Here is a 19,310-nt window from a genome sequence, read left to right as displayed (position 1 = left end):
ATGCTATGGATAAAGTAGAAAAGCCTTCTTTATACATTGGTATTGCAGTGTGTATATAGTGTTTAAGTAGTAGATTATGTCTAAATCGCTTAATATATCGTGTAAGTAGTGAATATGTCTGCTATTAAGCTAAGTGGTCTGCAGACCTTCCTAGAGAGCACTTGTTTAAGCGGGTCCAGCACTTGCTTATAAACCTTTTAATCTCTGCCATTGGGAATTCAAATATTGTGACCAGCCCTGGGGAACATGCCCCATGGTGGGAGCAAACCACTGACATCTAGAAATAGCATCAGAATATTGGAATTTTCCTGTTTCAGGCTCTGCACATCCTCATCCATATTTACTTTCTAGACTGCCCTCACACTTTGAACAGAGATTTCCAGTGAGTAGCCCACAGCAATCCCCAGGAATTTTTCCTGGGTTAATTAAAAACCCAGCAATGTGAATGAGGAGTTTAAATGAAGGTCTCATTTGCATTGCCTAAAATATATTTGCTGATGGGGAATTCCACCCTCCATTTTTCTGGATGTTCACCAAGCTCTGCATAGTCACACCGAAGCCACTCACGGCCTTTTCTAGTTTTTCCTAAATAACATTGTCTCTTCCGTAGTATCTGACATCTAAGTATTCTCTTCATCACTCTGCTAAGCACTAGGCATACCCAAGTATCCACATACAGACTATTATGGTATATTTCATTTTTGAAACCGTGAACTGTCCAATTTTTGTCCTTTTTGTTTTTCCTTGCTAGACGGATGCTTGACTGGATCAAGTTCTTCCCTTGTCCTTATTTTACAAGTGCTTTCAGTATTTTTTGGTGAAGACTTTTTGTACAAACTTAACCAAACCCCTTTCATAGATTATCTAACATATTTTCATTTATCTAGTATGTTGTCTATATGGTAAAAAGTAGCAACTATATAAATACATATATATATGTGGGTATAAACTTGTGACTTTTATTAAGAAAAATCATGCTGCTTAATCTTTTATTTGATCCTGAACTGCTTAAATAAACACAATATATTATTGTTCCCTTTTAGGTTGCATGATGCTTTGTTTTATTGATTTACTTCTTTGCCTAACACTTCCAGTGGTTCTGGTAAGGCTTGTTGCTCCACAGGTGATTTTTTTCCTTCCTCCTCAATATTCAGTTGCATGGGTGCAACCATTTGCAATGGATTTGAAAGGCATACTTGATATGTGTATTAACTGAGAAGCCAATTGGGGTATTCATTTTGGAGATACTTTGAGGTTTTTCTGAATGATTTCATTGTAAAGTCATGTTGAAAGCACTGATTCTTCTTCATCTTTACAGCTAACTGCGTACCAACACGACATACAAAGAACTCAGCTAGCTCCATGATACTAAATGTGCTCCTCTTCTCTTCTGTTACTCTCAGGCAGTGCAATGGATTTACCAGTTCTCTTCCAGGCTCCCTGCACCCTGGATTTCTACATTCCAAGGATGACCAGTTGGTTTCAATCTCTACCTAAACTTTTCCCTTTAACTACACAGGACATTTTTTTCTTGCCTTTCTGCTGTTCAGAAGTATGTGCACTTTGGTAGCGGCTGGGTGAGAGACTCTTGCACAAGTAGAGATTGCAGCAAGCAGAGTGTCAGACTGGAATACTGATTTTGTTTCAGGTCCCTATTTCTTGCCCTTAAGATCCAAGGGATTGCTTCTTTAGCTTATCTATGCACACAAATACAGCATTCTAAAGGAAAGGGGAAATGTACCATTCGATTTCAGACAGCATTCTTTCTTTCCCCCTCCTCAGGTTTTATACCTCTGAATACATTTAACTCAATGAACTCATGGAGAGCCCTTTTTCTTGTATTTTTTTTTAAATCTCTATGCCTCTGGAGCACTTAACTCATCTTCTCAGGTATATTCTGAGTGCTGACTGCTGCCCTTTGTGCAACTCCAGCTTATCCTGTGCTTTAACTTCTCGTCATCCATCGTTATGAGCCAAAATACTGACCCCAAAATGCTGTTCAATACCATAGATAAGATCTAAATTAAACTCTTATGTTCTCATGCTGATGTCTTTCTTAATCTCTTTTGGCAAGTTTATTCCTCAATATGTTACTTAAGACCTTACTTAGTAGTTTCCACTAAATATTCAATTGCAAACGTGCAGTCTAGGCAATTGTATATTGTAGTATCCATCGTAAGTCCAATTCCTTAGAGTGAAATGCTACCATTAAAATGCAGATGAATTTACTAATTAGAATTGTTTGAGCCAGATATCGCTCTGTATATTGTAATAATTTAATTGTGACATTCATGTAGTTGAGATCAGTATTGCTAAAAATTATTATTTAATCATTTTAGACTCTTTCAAGAACAGAGCAATAGGTATGGCCAGGATATTCTTGAAAATCTGTTTCATTCTGGGGTTTTTGCACAAATGTGGTGCATTATTAATACATTGGGTATTGAAATGAACATATATCCTCATGCTTTTTTGCTCTCACTAACTTTTCTATTAGCTATGATCATGAAGGGCGTCTGACCAATGTAACACGTCCCACTGGAGTGGTAACTAGCCTTCATCGAGAGATGGAAAAGTCTATTACCATCGACATTGAGAATTCTAATCGGGATGACGATGTCACGGTCATCACAAATCTCTCCTCTGTGGAGGCTTCCTATACAGTTGTTCAAGGTACCAAAGCACACTTCTCAGCACATCTAACCACACACACCACTTGAGAAAGCAATTCGCAAAAGATTTGGGTCATTAGGACAGTTATGAGCAGGGGACAAACATATCAGGTTTGCAAGAAAAACTCCCCTAAAGCTCATTCCTAAAATAGCAGGTCTACAGGACAGGTAAGAGACATTTACAATCATGCTTTGTGTCAGGTATGTCTGCTGGTGTCGGTTAGTCCTGCTATTGCCTCTTGGGTCAGGATCACTTTACTGCCTCGCATATTTCTCGGTATTTCACTCCAAAATTGGTTCTGACTTCGGTGCCACAGAAATGCAGTGTGACTGCTGAGTGTCAGCTGCCTGGGGAGGGACCCTTGTGGAGAGACAGACTCAGGTGGCCTCCTACTATTAGACATGGAATCTGCCAAATTTATACACTACCATTAAAGAAAATTTAGAACAATCAGGGCAGTGGATGCTCTTGACCCGTGGTTAGCACCTCTGAGAACAGTGTTACAGCCCAAGTGTGGCAGGAAAGAGCAGCAACAAAGTGGTGAATGTTTGCTTAGAGCTTTCCAGCGCTGCCCCGGAATTGATTCCCATGAAGTGAAAACAATCAGTTATCAAAGATAGACTGAAAGGAGTTTGGTGAGTAATAGGTTTTTCTAATTAAGATATAATGTCACTGGAATGAGCATATCATCATCGAGCAGTAGTCTCCTCCTGACATAAATGTCAGCAATTACAGACTATTATACCATGACATGTCTGGTTACAAAGACTATTTCTCTTATACCAGACGATTAATTATGTAGATGATGTCCTTCTGTCAGACAAACCTTGGTGCTGTGGTGACAGTTGCACACCGTAGCACTCCAAACTGGCGGAGAATGGACTTGGCTGTGTCAAAGAGTTGGAGAACTGTATGGCCATAGCAGTATGGGGCCAAAAGGCCCTGCTGCTGGCGGGGTGGCAGGATGGCAGGCAGGGAAGGGAGTGCCAGCTTGCATTGCTTGAGCCCCACACCTGGAGGATTTAAAGCCAAACTCTGTAAAAGTCCCTCCTTGGAGACAGTTTTTAAACAGAGGGAAAGAAAAAGAAAAGGCACTTACTTCTTCCCACTCCTAAAGAGTCCATCAGTCTTTTTTTTTCCGCTTTTTTTCTGTCCTGGAGTTTGATGGTTTGTTGTTTATCCACCAGTTCAGCTTTCGGGAGTTTTTGTTCATATTAGAAATAAATTATGTGGTTGAAAGCATATCACTGTGCATTTTGATTCACAATTAAAACTAAAGGGAAAACCTAATGAAATAAACACAGTCTCTCTCTGCAGGCTCACTGTTGCACTACTGTTCTTTACATGAATCAGTAACATCTGTAATTTCCACCATAGTACCACGTAAATGGTAATTGCAGGCTGACTTCATTTAACATCAACAGGAGTGCAATAAAAACCCAATCAAATTAAGCTATATGTTTTCTTTATGACTGGAGTAGCTAAATTATTTTCTTTTCATTATTGCTGTAGATCAAGTGAGGAACAGCTACCAGCTCTGTAATAATGGTACTTTGAGAGTGATGTATGCCAATGGCATGAGCATTAGCTTTCACAGCGAACCTCATGTCCTGGCTGGGACTGTAACTCCCACCATAGGACGATGTAATATTTCTCTGCCAATGGAAAATGGTTTAAACTCAATTGAATGGCGTCTGAGGAAGGAACAGATTAAAGGCAAAGTGACTGTGTTTGGAAGAAAGCTTAGGGTAAGTAGAATCTGTCATTACAATAATGATTTTTTCCTCTGTGGACAGAACATTAATTTTCCTTTTTGAAGGACATCTTTCCTATTTTTACTTGTTTAAAATGCACAACTGGGATTTTTTTGATATGACAATATTTTTTCTATTGGAGAGGTCAGTTAACTGCATGGGATTGTGTTCTACAATCAGCTGTAGAAGCTTCATTACTAAAAGTAGTCTAAAAGAGGTTGGTAAAAATACCCAGAACATTGGTGCAAGTCACTCTGCTTCTGAAGGTGGGGGAAAAACCAGTCCAACCATTCAGCATTTGTAAAACTGCTACAGCACACTCCCCACAGCTAGTCCTGGGCAGGAAGCACAATTACAGCCTGAGCAGTTACATTCTGCTTGTATAGAATCTGCCTTCAGTTTCATTGAGACAGGCGTATTGTGTTTATTCCCCTTCCCAAATGGCATGATTGGAAAATAATTGCCATAATTACGAAGTCATAAGCATAGGATAAGAAAGACACTCAGGTCATGTAATCCATCTCCTGCCAAATTAAAGATGTGCTGCAGCTGGGTTAATCCCATTCTGTGCTTAGCTGGCCTGGTTTTCACCCCTTGAGTACCTAAACTTTCACTGGCTGCTTCAGTATAGACAGTTTTGGAAGGGCTTTGAGTTCTTGGGCAGAGAACAAGTGTCAAGCCCTGGTTCTTTTTAGAATTTTTCAACGTCACTGGACATGAGATAAAGTTCTGTGTGTTCAAGATGATGTATTAAATGCAATATCTGTAAACAATTACATAGTAATTCACAAAAAACTATTATGAATCAGATGTTACATTTTGGTATTTTTCTATTGCTTAACATCTAATTCCCAGTGTTGAATTAACAAGTCTTTCCTATTCTCACAAATGCTCAGAATGCACCTACTGGGGAGAGGGGGAAGGTTAGACAAAAAAAGGAATGAGATTAGAAACTAATCCTTAATGACTAAATTTCATGGCTGCGTAATTGATTGTGGTGTGTTGACCTGCAGGAGTTGATTAGAAGTAGAAACCAGATGAGCACTGCATTTTGACTAGGTGTTCAAAACAAAAATAGATAGGACCCTGAAACAAAATTGTGGTAATCCTAACTCTCAATGCTAGAAATTTAATAGAAGTACTTGTGGTAATCAGCTGAAGTTAAACACATCTTAGAGCTGAAACCTTGCCTGAGATGGGTTTTCTTGCATCATGTTTATGCAAATCAAAACACTGCCTTATCTAGCAACACCTCAACATTTAATTGTCTGGGTTTAGTTCCTGCAACAATAATCACATACCCATTTAGCTCTTTTAAATGAAAATCACGATGAGATTATAACAGGTTGAGTGGACGGAAAATGAAATTTGAAAATGAGGGGGAAAGCACAGAATTTATTTGCATCTCATTTATTCTAATTTGTCTTTATAAATTGTTCAGTGAATGAAATGGAGCACGTGTGTGTGATCACTGGGGGAGCAGGTGGCAGCAGGGTCAGCTGTGGCAGCTGGGACAGATGTGGCACATAGTGGTACAGAGTTTTTTTACAGTGAGGGTGCTGAGGCACTGGCACAGGGTGCCCAGAGAAGCTGTGGCTGCCCCATCCCTGGCAGTGTTCAATGGGGACAAGCCAGGTTGGATGGGGCTTGGAGCAACCTGGTCGAGGGGAAGGTGTCTCTGCTCATTCTAGGAGGGGGGGGTTGGACTAAATGACCTTTAAAGGTCCCTTCCAACCCATCCAACTAGTTGATGATTCTGTGATTCTCCAGGTAGAGCTGCCTCCTGTGCCCCCAGCTCTGCTCATCGTGCCATAGGCAAATCCCAGCTGTACATGTCGGCCCCTGAGACATGGCGGGACCAACTTCATTAAGCCAGGAAAGGAAGACCTGCCCTTCGCCTCTGTGTTATCTCATTTGCTGTCCACTACTCTCCTATGCACCACATGTCCAGTGTTTTCCAGTAGTTTCAGTTAAAGTATTGAAGATTCCCTTCTGAAGAGTTTTTGTTACAGTGCAGCTTCACATAAGTGATTTTTGTTGCCAGACCTTTACCCAAGGCACAAAGGGCTTGTCCCTATGGCCACTTGTTCAGCAGCAGCCAAGGGAAAAGACAGATGTGCACATAGGTAGTGGAACAAAAGAGACAGAGCTTGTTAGGTGATCTTCAGTCATGGGAGTTATTCATTCGGTTTGGGTTACTATGTAATTAATATGACATTACAATTACAGTCTCTGGATTTACTTATTTTACAAATGAAAATGAAGTTACTGAATTATCCAAGCAGGTGCTGCTTTATTCTCCAAGTGATGTTTTTGTGTGTGCATAGCTCTTGTCTGGGTAACCATTAAAAAAACCCCTAATACTTCAGTTTTCTATGGCAAAAAACCTAACAACCTTTATCATGTTATTGAGAAAAGGGAGGAAAATTTGGAGTCAGACTTTCCTCCGTGCAGGTTACAGTTGCAGTTACTGTAACGGAGGGAAGAAACCCCAGAAATCACAAAAAACGAAATAAAAACAGAAAAGCTAAAATTCAGTTCTTAATCTTTCTGGAAGACCTTGAGCTCTGTGAAGGAAAGAGTTTTCATATGCCTCTGTCATCAGGATTAATCCTACACTTACAGAACTAGTGTAACCAGTTGAGAAAGTTCTGCTTTTGAGTTTGGCTTCCCTGGGTTTGTTTCCATTACAATGGGAAAGCAGAATAAGGTTTATTTGGCCAAGATGTTTTATAAGAAATACCCTATCTTTTCTTTGAATCACAGGAGAAGATTTTGCTGGGGTAACCTTTGGGAAAACCTACAGGAAAGAGCTTTTTCTAATAATTGCCCACTGAGGAGATATAAACTATTAGAGCTAAATCTTATTAATGGGAAAAATTAGGATAATGAGCAATAATTTGAAATAATTATTTCTTTACAAACACAAAATTGTATTCCTTTTAAATTTGCTTTCTGTATAACTGAATTCCTGCAGAGTCGGGTGGGATGGGAATTGGGTTCACCGCTGCCAGGGAAAATCTCTCAGAATAACTTTTATGTCCTCGAGAAAGGCCCAGGGTTAATTTACATATTGTTTGATGTGCAGTTTAATTCTGGATAAGAGAAAACGTGGCCTAATCAAAGCTGCTGCAAAGAACAAATTCCCACAAACTGATGAATACTTTTTAAGTAGTCGTTGCTCTCAAATTATATCTAATTTAAAGACTTCTACTTTATTAATGATGCATCTACAATTAAATTACTTAAGAGGCTTTATCAGATTACAGCATTAGCCTGAATTCTGTGCCGTAGTCTGCAGTGAATATATTTATGTATCTCTTATAGCACTCTCTCTAGAAGCCTCTCCATTTGGCATTCTTGTGCTCCTTTGTTTCTGTTTTGCTTTTTTATTAAAAACCAAAACCAACAAAATCTGGGCCCAAAACACTTCATATTATACTTTGATTTGAAAACTGTAACTGAAAAAAATGAAAAAGGAAAAATAAAAGCATTTAACCTAATTGTTTAGTTTGTTTCTCAAAACTAAGTCCATCTTTCCCAACCTGTATGAGCAGAATCTTTAATCAGAAGAAATGAAACCCATCCCAAGTGATTGGACTGCTGAGGGATCTATGGAATATTTGGAAAGTAAATGAAGAAAACAGTAAATGAATGAATTCATAAGCAGGGTGTTGCAGCTACAGGTACTAAGTGGCTAAACTGCAGTGAAGACATGAAATTATCATTTCTTCTGTTCTTGGAGTCATAGTAGGGGAAGAGGTTAAGAACTACTGATGGCAGAAGTAGAAAAGTTACTTCTATGTAAAAGAAGTTGTTTCTCTGCTAAGTGCTAACACTGCACTTTTAAGACCCAGGTGCGCAGTATGTCTCTCTGTTGTGACAAGAGAAGCCCATTGCTGTAAGATTACAGCTCCCATGTTGCAGGGAGATGGGAAATATCCCAGTGAAACACCTGAACTTACATATTGGAATATCCAAGTAGTAGAAAGCAGAAGCCAGTCAATAGGAAGAGATACTACACTTCTCAAAACTGTGGGGAAATTGAGCTCTCCATTATGCGTGCCGTTTTCATCCATAGGGGCTAGCGGCACTGCTCACTGAACGCAGCCTCTGTTCCCTCCATAGGTGCATGGAAGGAATTTACTGTCCATTGACTATGACCGGAACATACGCACAGAAAAAATCTATGATGATCACCGGAAATTTACCCTGCGGATCATCTACGACCAGCTCGGGCGCCCGTTCCTCTGGCTGCCCAGCAGTGGCCTGGCTGCTGTCAATGTGTCCTACTTCTTCAATGGGCGCCTGGCTGGGCTGCAGCGCGGGGCCATGAGTGAGAGAACAGACCTGGATAAGCAAGGCAGGATCGTATCGCGCATGTTTGCCGATGGCAAAGTTTGGAGCTACACCTATCTAGAAAAAGTAAGTGATGTTTTGCCTGCTGACATCAGCTACAAAGAGACAAAGTGCTACTTGGCTTCATTTTAAGCCGCGTATGTTACACACACACAGATTATCTACAATTTGACATATTCCAGCTGTAAAGAATCCCTCCGTGCCTGGTCTCAAAATTCCTTATTTTTCAATTAGTCAACTAATTTGACTAATGTTTAATGGGAAATACTTTGCTCATGGTTTGTGTCTTTTGATATGATCCTGGAAGCAGTTAGGCTGCCATAAAATGTCATAAACTGAACACAATGAATTGTCCTTCATTAAGACCAAAAACGCATGACTAAACCTGACAAAAGGTTCAGGTAGAAACAGGCAATTCATCTCTAATCATTATTTCTTAAATGAAAATATGGAAAAGCATTTTTACTTAGCCCAATTAAGACACTTCAATCGTAAGTGCCTTAAATACTTCAAAATTGCACATTCCCTTTCCCTTCTTTGAACCTGTTGTTTTAAGCAAACCAGAGCTGATATTCTTTGCTTGTCGTCTCACATATTTCATGGTAATAGTTGTGAATTACAACTGCTAGTGGCAAAATAAATCAAGTAATTTATCTAACACCTCTGCATCCCTCAGAAAAAATGAAAACAAAAAGGTCTTACTAGGGGGAGGGCAGCTAATAGATTTCTAACCTACGCTTTCCTGAAGTGTCAGCATATTGATTTCCAAGTAGCAGATCCTCTCATCTAGCAATCTGACAATATTCTTGCACAGCTTTGTGCCCCTAACTGATGCATCTTGTTCTCTTTTGATTCATTTAACGCTAGTGCCTCCTCAGTAAACTTTTCTTTACTGCCCTCAGAGGTCACATGCTGAAAGCTGGTAACTGTGTATTAATTTTCTCCCGACAGTCGATGGTACTACTGCTTCAGAGTCAACGCCAGTACATCTTTGAATATGATTCTTCAGACCGCCTTCACGCTGTCACCATGCCCAGCGTTGCTCGGCACAGCATGTCAACTCACACCTCCATCGGCTACATTAGAAACATTTATAACCCTCCTGAAAGCAACGCATCAGTGATTTTTGATTACAGTGATGATGGGAGGATTCTGAAAACATCATTTTTAGGCACTGGCCGACAAGTCTTCTACAAGTATGGAAAGCTATCCAAATTATCTGAAATTGTTTATGACAGCACTGCAGTTACTTTTGGGTATGATGAAACCACAGGTGTCCTAAAAATGGTGAATTTGCAAAGCGGAGGATTTTCTTGTACAATCCGCTATCGTAAAATTGGTCCTCTCGTTGACAAACAGATCTACAGGTTCTCTGAAGAGGGTATGGTCAATGCAAGGTTCGATTATACATATCACGATAATAGCTTTCGCATCGCAAGCATCAAACCCATAATAAGCGAGACGCCTCTTCCAGTTGATCTTTACCGTTATGATGAGATTTCTGGCAAAGTAGAGCATTTTGGCAAGTTTGGAGTTATTTATTACGATATAAATCAAATTATTACTACAGCAGTTATGACACTGAGTAAGCACTTTGATACCCATGGGCGCATTAAAGAAGTTCAGTATGAAATGTTCCGATCCCTAATGTACTGGATGACTGTCCAATATGACAGCATGGGAAGGGTAACTAAAAGAGAGCTGAAACTTGGTCCATATGCCAACACCACCAAGTATACCTATGACTATGATGGAGATGGGCAACTGCAAAGTGTAGCAGTAAATGATAGGCCAACCTGGCGTTACAGTTATGATCTGAACGGAAACCTTCATCTCCTGAATCCTGGAAACAGTGTCCGACTGATGCCCCTGCGCTATGACCTGAGAGACAGGATTACACGCTTAGGTGACATACCCTACAAAATTGATGATGATGGATTCCTGTGTCAGCGAGGCTCAGATATATTTGAATACAACTCCAAAGGACTCTTGACAAGAGCTTACAACAAAGCCAATGGGTGGAGTGTTCAGTACCGTTACGATGGACTCAGCCGAAGGGCTTCCTGTAAGACTAACCTGGGGCACCACCTACAGTACTTTTATGCTGATCTTCACAATCCAACAAGGGTCACTCATGTCTACAATCATTCCAATTCAGAAATTACCTCTTTGTACTACGATCTGCAAGGTCACCTCTTTGCAATGGAAAGTAGCAGCGGGGAAGAATATTATGTCGCCTCTGATAACACAGGCACTCCGTTAGCCGTATTCAGCATCAATGGCCTCATGATCAAACAGCTTCAGTACACAGCGTATGGGGAGATTTACTACGACTCTAACCCTGATTTCCAGCTGGTTATTGGGTTCCATGGGGGGCTGTATGATCCTTTAACCAAACTCGTCCATTTTACCCAAAGGGACTATGATGTCCTGGCTGGACGCTGGACATCTCCTGACTACACCATGTGGAAAAACATTGGTAAAGAACCCACTCCTTTCAATCTGTACATGTTCAAGAGTAACAATCCTCTAAGCAATGAACTGGATCTAAAGAACTATGTAACAGGTGAGACTTTGTTACATTCCTTATAAACAACAAGTTTGGAAGTTGATTTGGGAAAGAAATCAGACTTCTCCTTACGAGCCATTTGCTGAATCTTCCTGTCCAGGTTGGGCAATTTTCCGTTTTGTGCTATGACAAGGGCTGGTTAGAACTGATTCTTTGATGCTGCCACTGCCCACATGAAGGGCACTAAATGAGAAGCCACAAGAAATTTATGGAGGGGAAAAAAATAAATTAACTCTCAAAATTAACTGCTGACTGAGCCCATGGGCACATTATGAATTAGTGCCAAGAACTGATTTAATTAAACCTCTTCTCCCATTTAACTTTTAATACACAAACAGTTTTCAATCTTTAAAACCAAAATCATGATTTTTAGAAATATTCCTACCTCCTGAAAGTGTAAGAAACGTGATGGAATGTGTAGAGCTGAGGAAGAGAAACAATAAAGTAGTTTTGATTGCAGATGTTAGAACTGGGTAAAACTTGTAACCCCTTCTTAATTAGTAGTAATTTTTCACTTAGTGAGATCACACAGTACTCAAGCCTGCTGCTGGCAACTTCTGAAAAGAAAGGTAATTAGGATGTCTTCAGGAAATCTTCTCTCAGCACTGAATATGCAGTATCCAGTAATTAGAGCAGTGGTATCATTTATAAAAAGGAGCTATCTTAATTTTAGCAGTAATTTGAATTTCAAGAAAAGTGCATTTCCTTCAGAGAAAATCACAGCAAGTTTGATTGGCACATTGGGACCTAATCATGTGTGTAACATACCAGAGGTTCTATTGGAGCTACTTTCCAATTTGGAGATAGTGCAACTTGTATCTGATAGTGTGAAAATACTGGTGACTTAAATGACCTTGGGATCAAATTCTGTTGTCCTAAATTCAAGTCCTGTTCTCATCCACCGCAACAGTGGATGAAAATTATTAGATCTAAATCACTGGTTTAGATTTTCAGTGTCATCTTACAATATTTTTCTATGTTCTGATATTGCATTCATTTAATTTATCCACCCACTGGATGAAATCTAGGAAGATCTATTGCATTTTGGTCCACACACACCTTGCAGTCTGTAAAAATACTTCATTGGTGATGAAAATATTTGTTGCTGTATTGGACTAAAGAGATTCGCTTGCACAAGAAGGGATTGTGGTGGCACCTGGGTTGTCATAGTTTAAAAAACGACCCAAACAGAAAATAGAAGAGCTACTTCCCCACCCCAATCCATTCTTACTGTTAACCCCTGACACTGTTTTATTCACAGGTTTTGCTGGAAAGAAATTCCTGTACCACGTGCAGTGCTGCAAAGCAGAACAGTAACTACTTTGCATATAGGTCCTCCTCTTTTTTTGTGGAAATAGGGCAGCTGAAGTGAATTGTTTGGCATATACCATTATACCATAAAATAAACTGCAGCCTTAAAAAGGAGCAGTGACCCTATGCTGTCCAAAGCTACAGGAAAAATATGGTAGTCACTGTGTGATGAGAGATAAATACAAAGGTCTTTACAGAAGCAGAGTATCTTACTAATTTTAGTGCCAGAATGGCTAAAGAAAAGAAGAGTTTTGCTGTCAAATGTCCCCAGCCAAGGAATACTGCACTTTTCATGGTGTAACATGTTGGGAAAACAGCCTTTGCAACAGCAAGCAGGCTCCATGCTGTGTCTGAGAGTGTCCCCAAGGCCTGTGTGCAGGGTGGGTGCTCTGCAGGCACCCCACATGCCTGTGGCAGCGAGCAGAGCTGCTGTGCACCATGCCTGGGGTGCTCTAAATGCAGCCAGAGACCCTTTGCAGCGAGAGTGCCTCGCACAGTCACATCTCTTCAGACATGGGGTTCGGCTCACGTGGGGAAGCAGCAATAGCAGCATCAGAAGCTGTTGTAAGCCAGTGAGGAAAGAAGGGCAGTAGAAAGGACAGGATTTTTAAACAGAAATGGTCATGAATGTAGGTCCAAATCAAATGAGAAGTGCCTGTGCTCCCACACTGCTGCTCATCCCTGTGACTGGCAGAAAAGAGAAGCAGGAAACAAATGTAAACCAGGGTCATGGGCTTTTCCGTTGCTGTTGTTAAAAATGTCAATTGATAACTAATTGATAATTGATAACATCGTAAGTTCTTAACATCTGCTGAGTGAGCGTTACTGTTATTTAGTGACTTGGGTTTTTCAGCAAGATAAGAGGACAGAGTTTTACTGGTTGAACCCAGAGCTGGAACTTCCCGAAGCTCACCCCAGAGCTGAGCTCTGACCCTCCCATGCAGCTCCTACTTTTCCATACTGGGCCTGGAGGGATGGCAAGGATATTCATGGTGCCTAAATTTAGCCATCTGAATTACAAGTCTAGCTCCTCACTGCATTTAATGGAGCCTCCAGAGACCTGAATGACAGCTAATAGAAGTAGGACACAGAAGAGAAGCCATGTATTTTCCCCAAGGACTTTGCAGATGTTTCTGGGAGTACCAACCTAATAAAACATCCTTTAACAATAGAGTTTATAGGTTACAGGAGCCACATCAGAAGGTGTCAGAGATGGAACAAGTATTGCATACAGTGAAATGTTTGGATAATCCGTGTGCTCTAATGGAAAAAGAATGAAAGAGGTCGTATATCCCTGTTGAACTATTTAGGGTAAATGTAAAGCAATATTTCCTGTGCCTGTTCATGGTGGATTACTACGAATCTGTCAAGTTCCACGCTGTAATATAAATGATGAGTTCCACTGCTACTTGAAATCAAGGAGGTCAAGGATGGATTTCTTGAATTTTTTGATTTCTTGTCTTTATTACACACATTCATTTCCCACTTCCCTGCTTCCTTTTGATTTCTAGATGTCAAAAGCTGGTTGGTGATGTTCGGATTTCAGCTTAGCAACATTATTCCTGGTTTCCCTAGAGCAAAAATGTACTTTGTGTCACCACCATACGAGTTGTCTGAGAGTCAAGCATGTGAAAACGGACAGGTAGGCAGAAATATGACATTATTTCTATAAATAAAAGTGCTGGCTCTTATGTAGTTACAGCAGAAGGCCAAATATTTATTTCTGGGTAAAACTAAGGGAGTATAGCTAGATTTTATCCTAATGAACATATGCCTTTTTTGCCAGCCTTCATTGTTATCATAATTACTGTGTCATTAGTTTGTCTTTTATTGAGTTCTTCCTTGATTAACAAGTTGTAACTCGATTAACTTGATTAGCAATGACAAAGGGAGACTTTGGCAGGGCAATTCATCATCTGTTGTACCTTTGGAAAAACCATCCTAATAACATGTGTTGCAATAAACTTAGGTTGGTACTTGCTGTACTGCTAAGAAATGGTTCTTCTCCCCCTGCAATAGGATTTCGCACTATTTTTTGTCTGATGCTTTTCCTAGTTAGAGCCTTTGGTTTGCTACTCTAGTTACTACAGTTAAGTTCAGTTACAGCATTCACACTTGTCAGGTTAAGGATGGAAAATGGTATATAAGAAATAATTCTACCTTTATAATAAATCCCAACCCGTTTAATAAACTTAGAAAGAGTACTAGGCCAACTCCAAACTTAGTCTTTGCTAGGCTTACTTCACATCTGTGGTAATACAACAGAAAGGATCATATAAACCTAAACATACCACTTTACAGGCTTCCAAGTAATTTGAGAGTCTAAATCCCTTCTTCAGGAGTTGCTTTGTTATTTTGGAACCCAACTCTTACCTAGTTTCAAAGAGGCTTACATTCCTAAGCATTTTAGTCATCTATCCTGGTTAAAATCCCAGAAGTGCTGTGCCATCTTTTAATCGATTGAGTCTGTTTGGTTTCAGCTCAGGTTAAAATTGTTCTAGGCTTGGGTCTTACTTCTTCTTGTAATGGAAATTCTATAATTTGCCAAAATTGAGATTTGTGGTACATGTGTGCTACGAAGATTGATTAATGAGAAATATTTTATTTGGTACTAATTTTACTTATATATATATAAGTACATTTATTTGGCACTAACAGCAAAAAAAATTTGCCAAATGAGTATTTACCTGATTCTGAAGGAGATATGGGTATGGACAGGTGGCTGAGGGTGATCTTCCCATAGCACAGAATTTTTCACTGCAGAGATTTCCTTTAAAAAGGCAAAGCAAAGATTAGTGTTGGTCTCTGCAATGAGTATTTTGAGATCTATATCTTCCTCGGTGTTTTTGTGTCTTGTTTTGCTTTCCCCAGCTAATTACAGGAGTTCAGCAGACGACAGAAAGACACAACCAGGCTTTCATGGCTCTTGAGGGCCAGGTCATATCTAAGAGATTACATGCCAATATTAGAGAAAAAGCAGGTCACTGGTTCGCCACAACCACTCCTATCATTGGGAAAGGAATCATGTTTGCTGTGAAGGAAGGCCGTGTAACCACTGGCGTTTCCAGCATAGCCACAGACGATAGCAGGAAGATTGCCTCTGTCCTGAACAGTGCTCACTACCTGGAGAAAATGCACTACAGCATCGAGGGGAAGGACACCCATTACTTTGTGAAGATAGGCTCGGCTGACAGCGACCTCGTCACCCTCGCGATGACCAGCGGGAGGAAGGTGCTGGACAGCGGAGTCAACGTCACGGTGTCCCAGCCCACCCTGCTCGTCAGCGGGAGGACTCGAAGGTTTACCAACATTGAGTTCCAGTACTGCACCCTGCTGATCAACATCCGCTACGGACTGACCCCTGACACGCTGGACGAGGAGAAGGCCCGAGTGCTCGACCAGGCTCGGCAGCGAGCGCTGGGAGCAGCCTGGGCCAAGGAGCAGCAGAAGGCACGGGACGGCCGCGAGGGCAGCCGTGTATGGACAGATGGAGAGAAGCAGCAGCTTCTGAACACGGGAAGGGTTCAAGGTTACGAGGGATATTATGTCCTGCCCGTGGAGCAGTACCCAGAGCTAGCAGACAGTAGCAGCAACATCCAGTTTTTAAGACAGAATGAAATGGGAAAGAGGTAACAAATTAACCTGCTGTCATCCTTTGCTGGATGAATCAGTAGTCATAACTGTTATCTCCTCTCCTAAGGAGATGAAGACCTAAATGGGGGCACTAGGCTGAGCTACTCTGGGATAGTAAGTGGCAAAAAGCTCATATTTTTTGAGTTAAGTGCCACTGTTCAAGTGATTAAAACCCACATCCTGAAGTGGACTAAAGCCAGACTGAAAACTCTAACCATACAAATTAAAAAGTACCCCTGAAATATTACCCACTTGTTCTGGGTCTAAAGGAAAACAAAAAGAAGGCCTCGTATTGTATTACCTCACTCCATTCACACGTGAGCAAACTAAGAAATCCAAGTGGGCCACTTTCACTAACCAGCTGATGAAACACAGATGATTCAGACTGCTTGTTTGATAAATATCCAAGAGGTTTTCATTTAAAGCAAAATACAGGTGCATTTAAAACATGACTTTGGGGTGATTTGTGTGTAGCAACTGGAGGACAATGAGAATGCAAGTGAGAGCGCACTGGAAATAGGAAAGCAAAATATATTTAAAAGTAACAAAACCACACTTGCACTCTGACCCTCCTCTGGTCTGGCCTGAAGCTTAACTTACTCAAAGAGGGCAGAGTGTAAAGTTACATTCAAAATGGTGGCTATAAATCACTACAAATAAATTTCATACTCTGTTTGTCTTTGAAGATTTCCATTGTGGACAGTATAACACAGTTACAGGGTGTAGTCTGTTTAGATTCAGTAGTTTGTTGGTATCAGTTCCAGTAGAGCTGTGGGCATTGTGTTACACTATTGCAAATGGGCACCACGTCAGATCACCCTGTACATACATCAGCCAGAAGGCACAATCACTGTTTCAGATTTAAAAATTATTAGTGTGTTTGTTTGGTCAAGAAACTGAGACAATCACATTACAGTCACCACAGAAAAGAAAAAAAAAAAAAAAGAGAAAAAAAAAGTCTAATAAGAACTTTGGTACAAGAACTTTTTTGTAATATACATGTATGAATTGTTCATTGAGTTTTTATATTAATTTTAATTTGCTGCTAAGCAAAGACTAGAGACAGGCAAAGATAATTTATGGCAAAGTGTTTAAATTGTTTATACATAAATAAAGTCTCTAAAACTCCTGTGAATTACTTGTCTTCCATTGTGAAATCTTTTCAAAATGAAAAAGTCAGTGTCACTGCCACCCAATGCACACAGCGTCTCATGTGGCACAATGACTTGCTGTTGGACCATGGATTCTGCAGAGGGCTGGTCCTTTGATCTCTGGGTAAGCAACGTCCCACCAACACATCACCCAAACCTCCATTTAGGACACAGCAGAAAACTGGCAAATGTTTTTGAAGCTCTCCCTGTGCACCTCACAATCAGCAACCCTCAAACTGCCATGTTTCAATCCTGGAATCAGTTTAATTGCACTAAAGTATCCTCCAAACAGTTTGAAAATGCAGCAACATACTACTAAATGGAATGTGGAAGGCCGTGCTGTGAGCCAGAAAGTTTCCATGAAATCTGTCTTCTTTGGGGCATTTTGCTTTTGGGGTTGCAAATGAAGTTTTTAATTATTCATGATATTGACAGAGATGCTTGAGTTGATTGTGGGTATTAATTCGCTCCAGGTCACTTTTAAAGCAGAGCAGTTCAGCGGCTGTGTTCTGGAACACCTATAGCACTCACAAAGCGCATCTAATCTCTTAGACAAGAGCCACCCCATTGTGAGGAAGTGTTGCACCCATGTGCAGGGCACTGGAATCCCGAGCCCAGTTACTTATCCTCTGAAGGGTGGGTCTGGGTACACTTTCAGATGAAGCCCTTTATGCCCATCACTGCAGATGTTTTTCTGTGCTGATGGACTTGAAGTGCTGTTATGTTATCATGCTGTTCTTTACAAGTGAAACCTCATAATGATGTATTGTAATTTTTTTTTAATGGAGGCATAAAACATGACATCCCAAGGTGCAGACACTTCATTACCACAGCTTTTCTGGATTACCCTTGGCCTGTACTGGTAAGCTTCTTGGGTCATTTTTTTGAATGGAATGTTTCTCGCAGTTGAGAGGGTTGAAATCAGAACGTGTTGCACAGTCCCTGCTGTCCTTTATTCTGTTACCATTCTCCTAAAGCTGAAACTCTTCAGAATTAGAGATTCTGCTACTTCAAAGGGAAATGCAATTAAACTAAAAGAAGTACCTTTTTAATAGTAATTACTATGGGAGGAGGTGTAACAGATTTGCAGGAGACGCACTCCCTATGCGGCTCCTTTGCATCATCAGGATGTTCTTAAACACATTTAGGGGTGGTTTAGTCATGTTTGCGTGAGCAAGGTATCTGCATGGGCAAAGCTCCCTGCCTGTCCTTTGAGCAAGTAACCGTAGTACGTCCAGTGGTGTAGAAACCCTTGTGTGGTGCATCAAAGAGATTGGAAGAGTTACTGTGTTTTATCAGTATGACAAAGAGCTAGATGCTCTCATGTCTGCAAAAAGTAGCTGACTGTTAGAGGCCTTACTAAAGAGCTTTTCACTTAATGAATGGGGGAGATATAGATAGATAGCTGTATTGATGTGGCCATGGTCAACCTCTTACTGCCTCCTCTCCTGTGGCACATCCGAGTTTCCTCTGTTTCTTGAGGTATCTTTTTCTCTTTTTTCCTTTCTACAACCCTCCCTTTCCTAATTCCCCTCAAATCGGTATCTCCTGCTCCTCTCAAAGCTCTTCGTTTTCCTCTCTCCTCCCTGCTACACTTTTCCATATGGAATAGGTGATTAACCTAAAGCAACACCAAGGAGGCATGAACTGGGTTCCTGCTTGTGGGAGATTGGTGGCTTTAACAGTGACATTGTGGCTGTATCCTGTATCACATCACTGTATCACCAGTGCTGTGACCAGGACAGGCCGAGGGCAGCCATGCAAGGACCTGGCCTGAGAAGCTGCCCTCGCTGTGGGAAGGCACAGTGCCTGAGCCACAGACGTGGCTTTGTCCTTCTAGCTCACTTGAGTGTAAGCTGA

At 40.7% G+C, this 19,310-nt stretch overlaps 1 protein-coding gene across 23 annotated transcripts in view; it reads left to right on the top strand.

Moving 5' to 3' along the window:
- The window catches only part of TENM2 (teneurin transmembrane protein 2), a 689,309-nt gene extending 671,875 nt beyond the window's left edge, over nucleotides 1–17,434 (top strand). For 22 of the 23 annotated variants that reach the window (XM_030503752.1, XM_030503763.1, XM_030503761.1 and 19 more), the window contains 6 exons: nucleotides 2,498–2,673; nucleotides 4,186–4,421; nucleotides 8,556–8,852; nucleotides 9,738–11,352; nucleotides 14,178–14,308; nucleotides 15,538–16,568. In XM_030503752.1, the coding sequence (XP_030359612.1) occupies nucleotides 2,498–2,673; nucleotides 4,186–4,421; nucleotides 8,556–8,852; nucleotides 9,738–11,352; nucleotides 14,178–14,308; nucleotides 15,538–16,299 (3,217 nt within the window). In that variant the 3' untranslated portion in view covers nucleotides 16,300–16,568. Of the gene's footprint in view, nucleotides 1–2,497; nucleotides 2,674–4,185; nucleotides 4,422–8,555; nucleotides 8,853–9,737; nucleotides 11,353–14,177; nucleotides 14,309–15,537 lie in introns of all 23 variants that reach the window. The other variant, XM_030503751.1, reaches the window with a different exon arrangement.
- Nucleotides 17,435–19,310: the final 1,876 nt, after the last annotated feature.

Source organism: Strigops habroptila, chromosome 12 (assembly GCF_004027225.2).
Source record: "Strigops habroptila isolate Jane chromosome 12, bStrHab1.2.pri, whole genome shotgun sequence".
In the NCBI taxonomy this organism is placed as follows: Eukaryota; Metazoa; Chordata; class Aves; order Psittaciformes; family Psittacidae; genus Strigops; species Strigops habroptila.
Note: the sequence above shows the minus strand (reverse complement) of the source record. Positions and strands in the feature narration are given on the sequence as shown.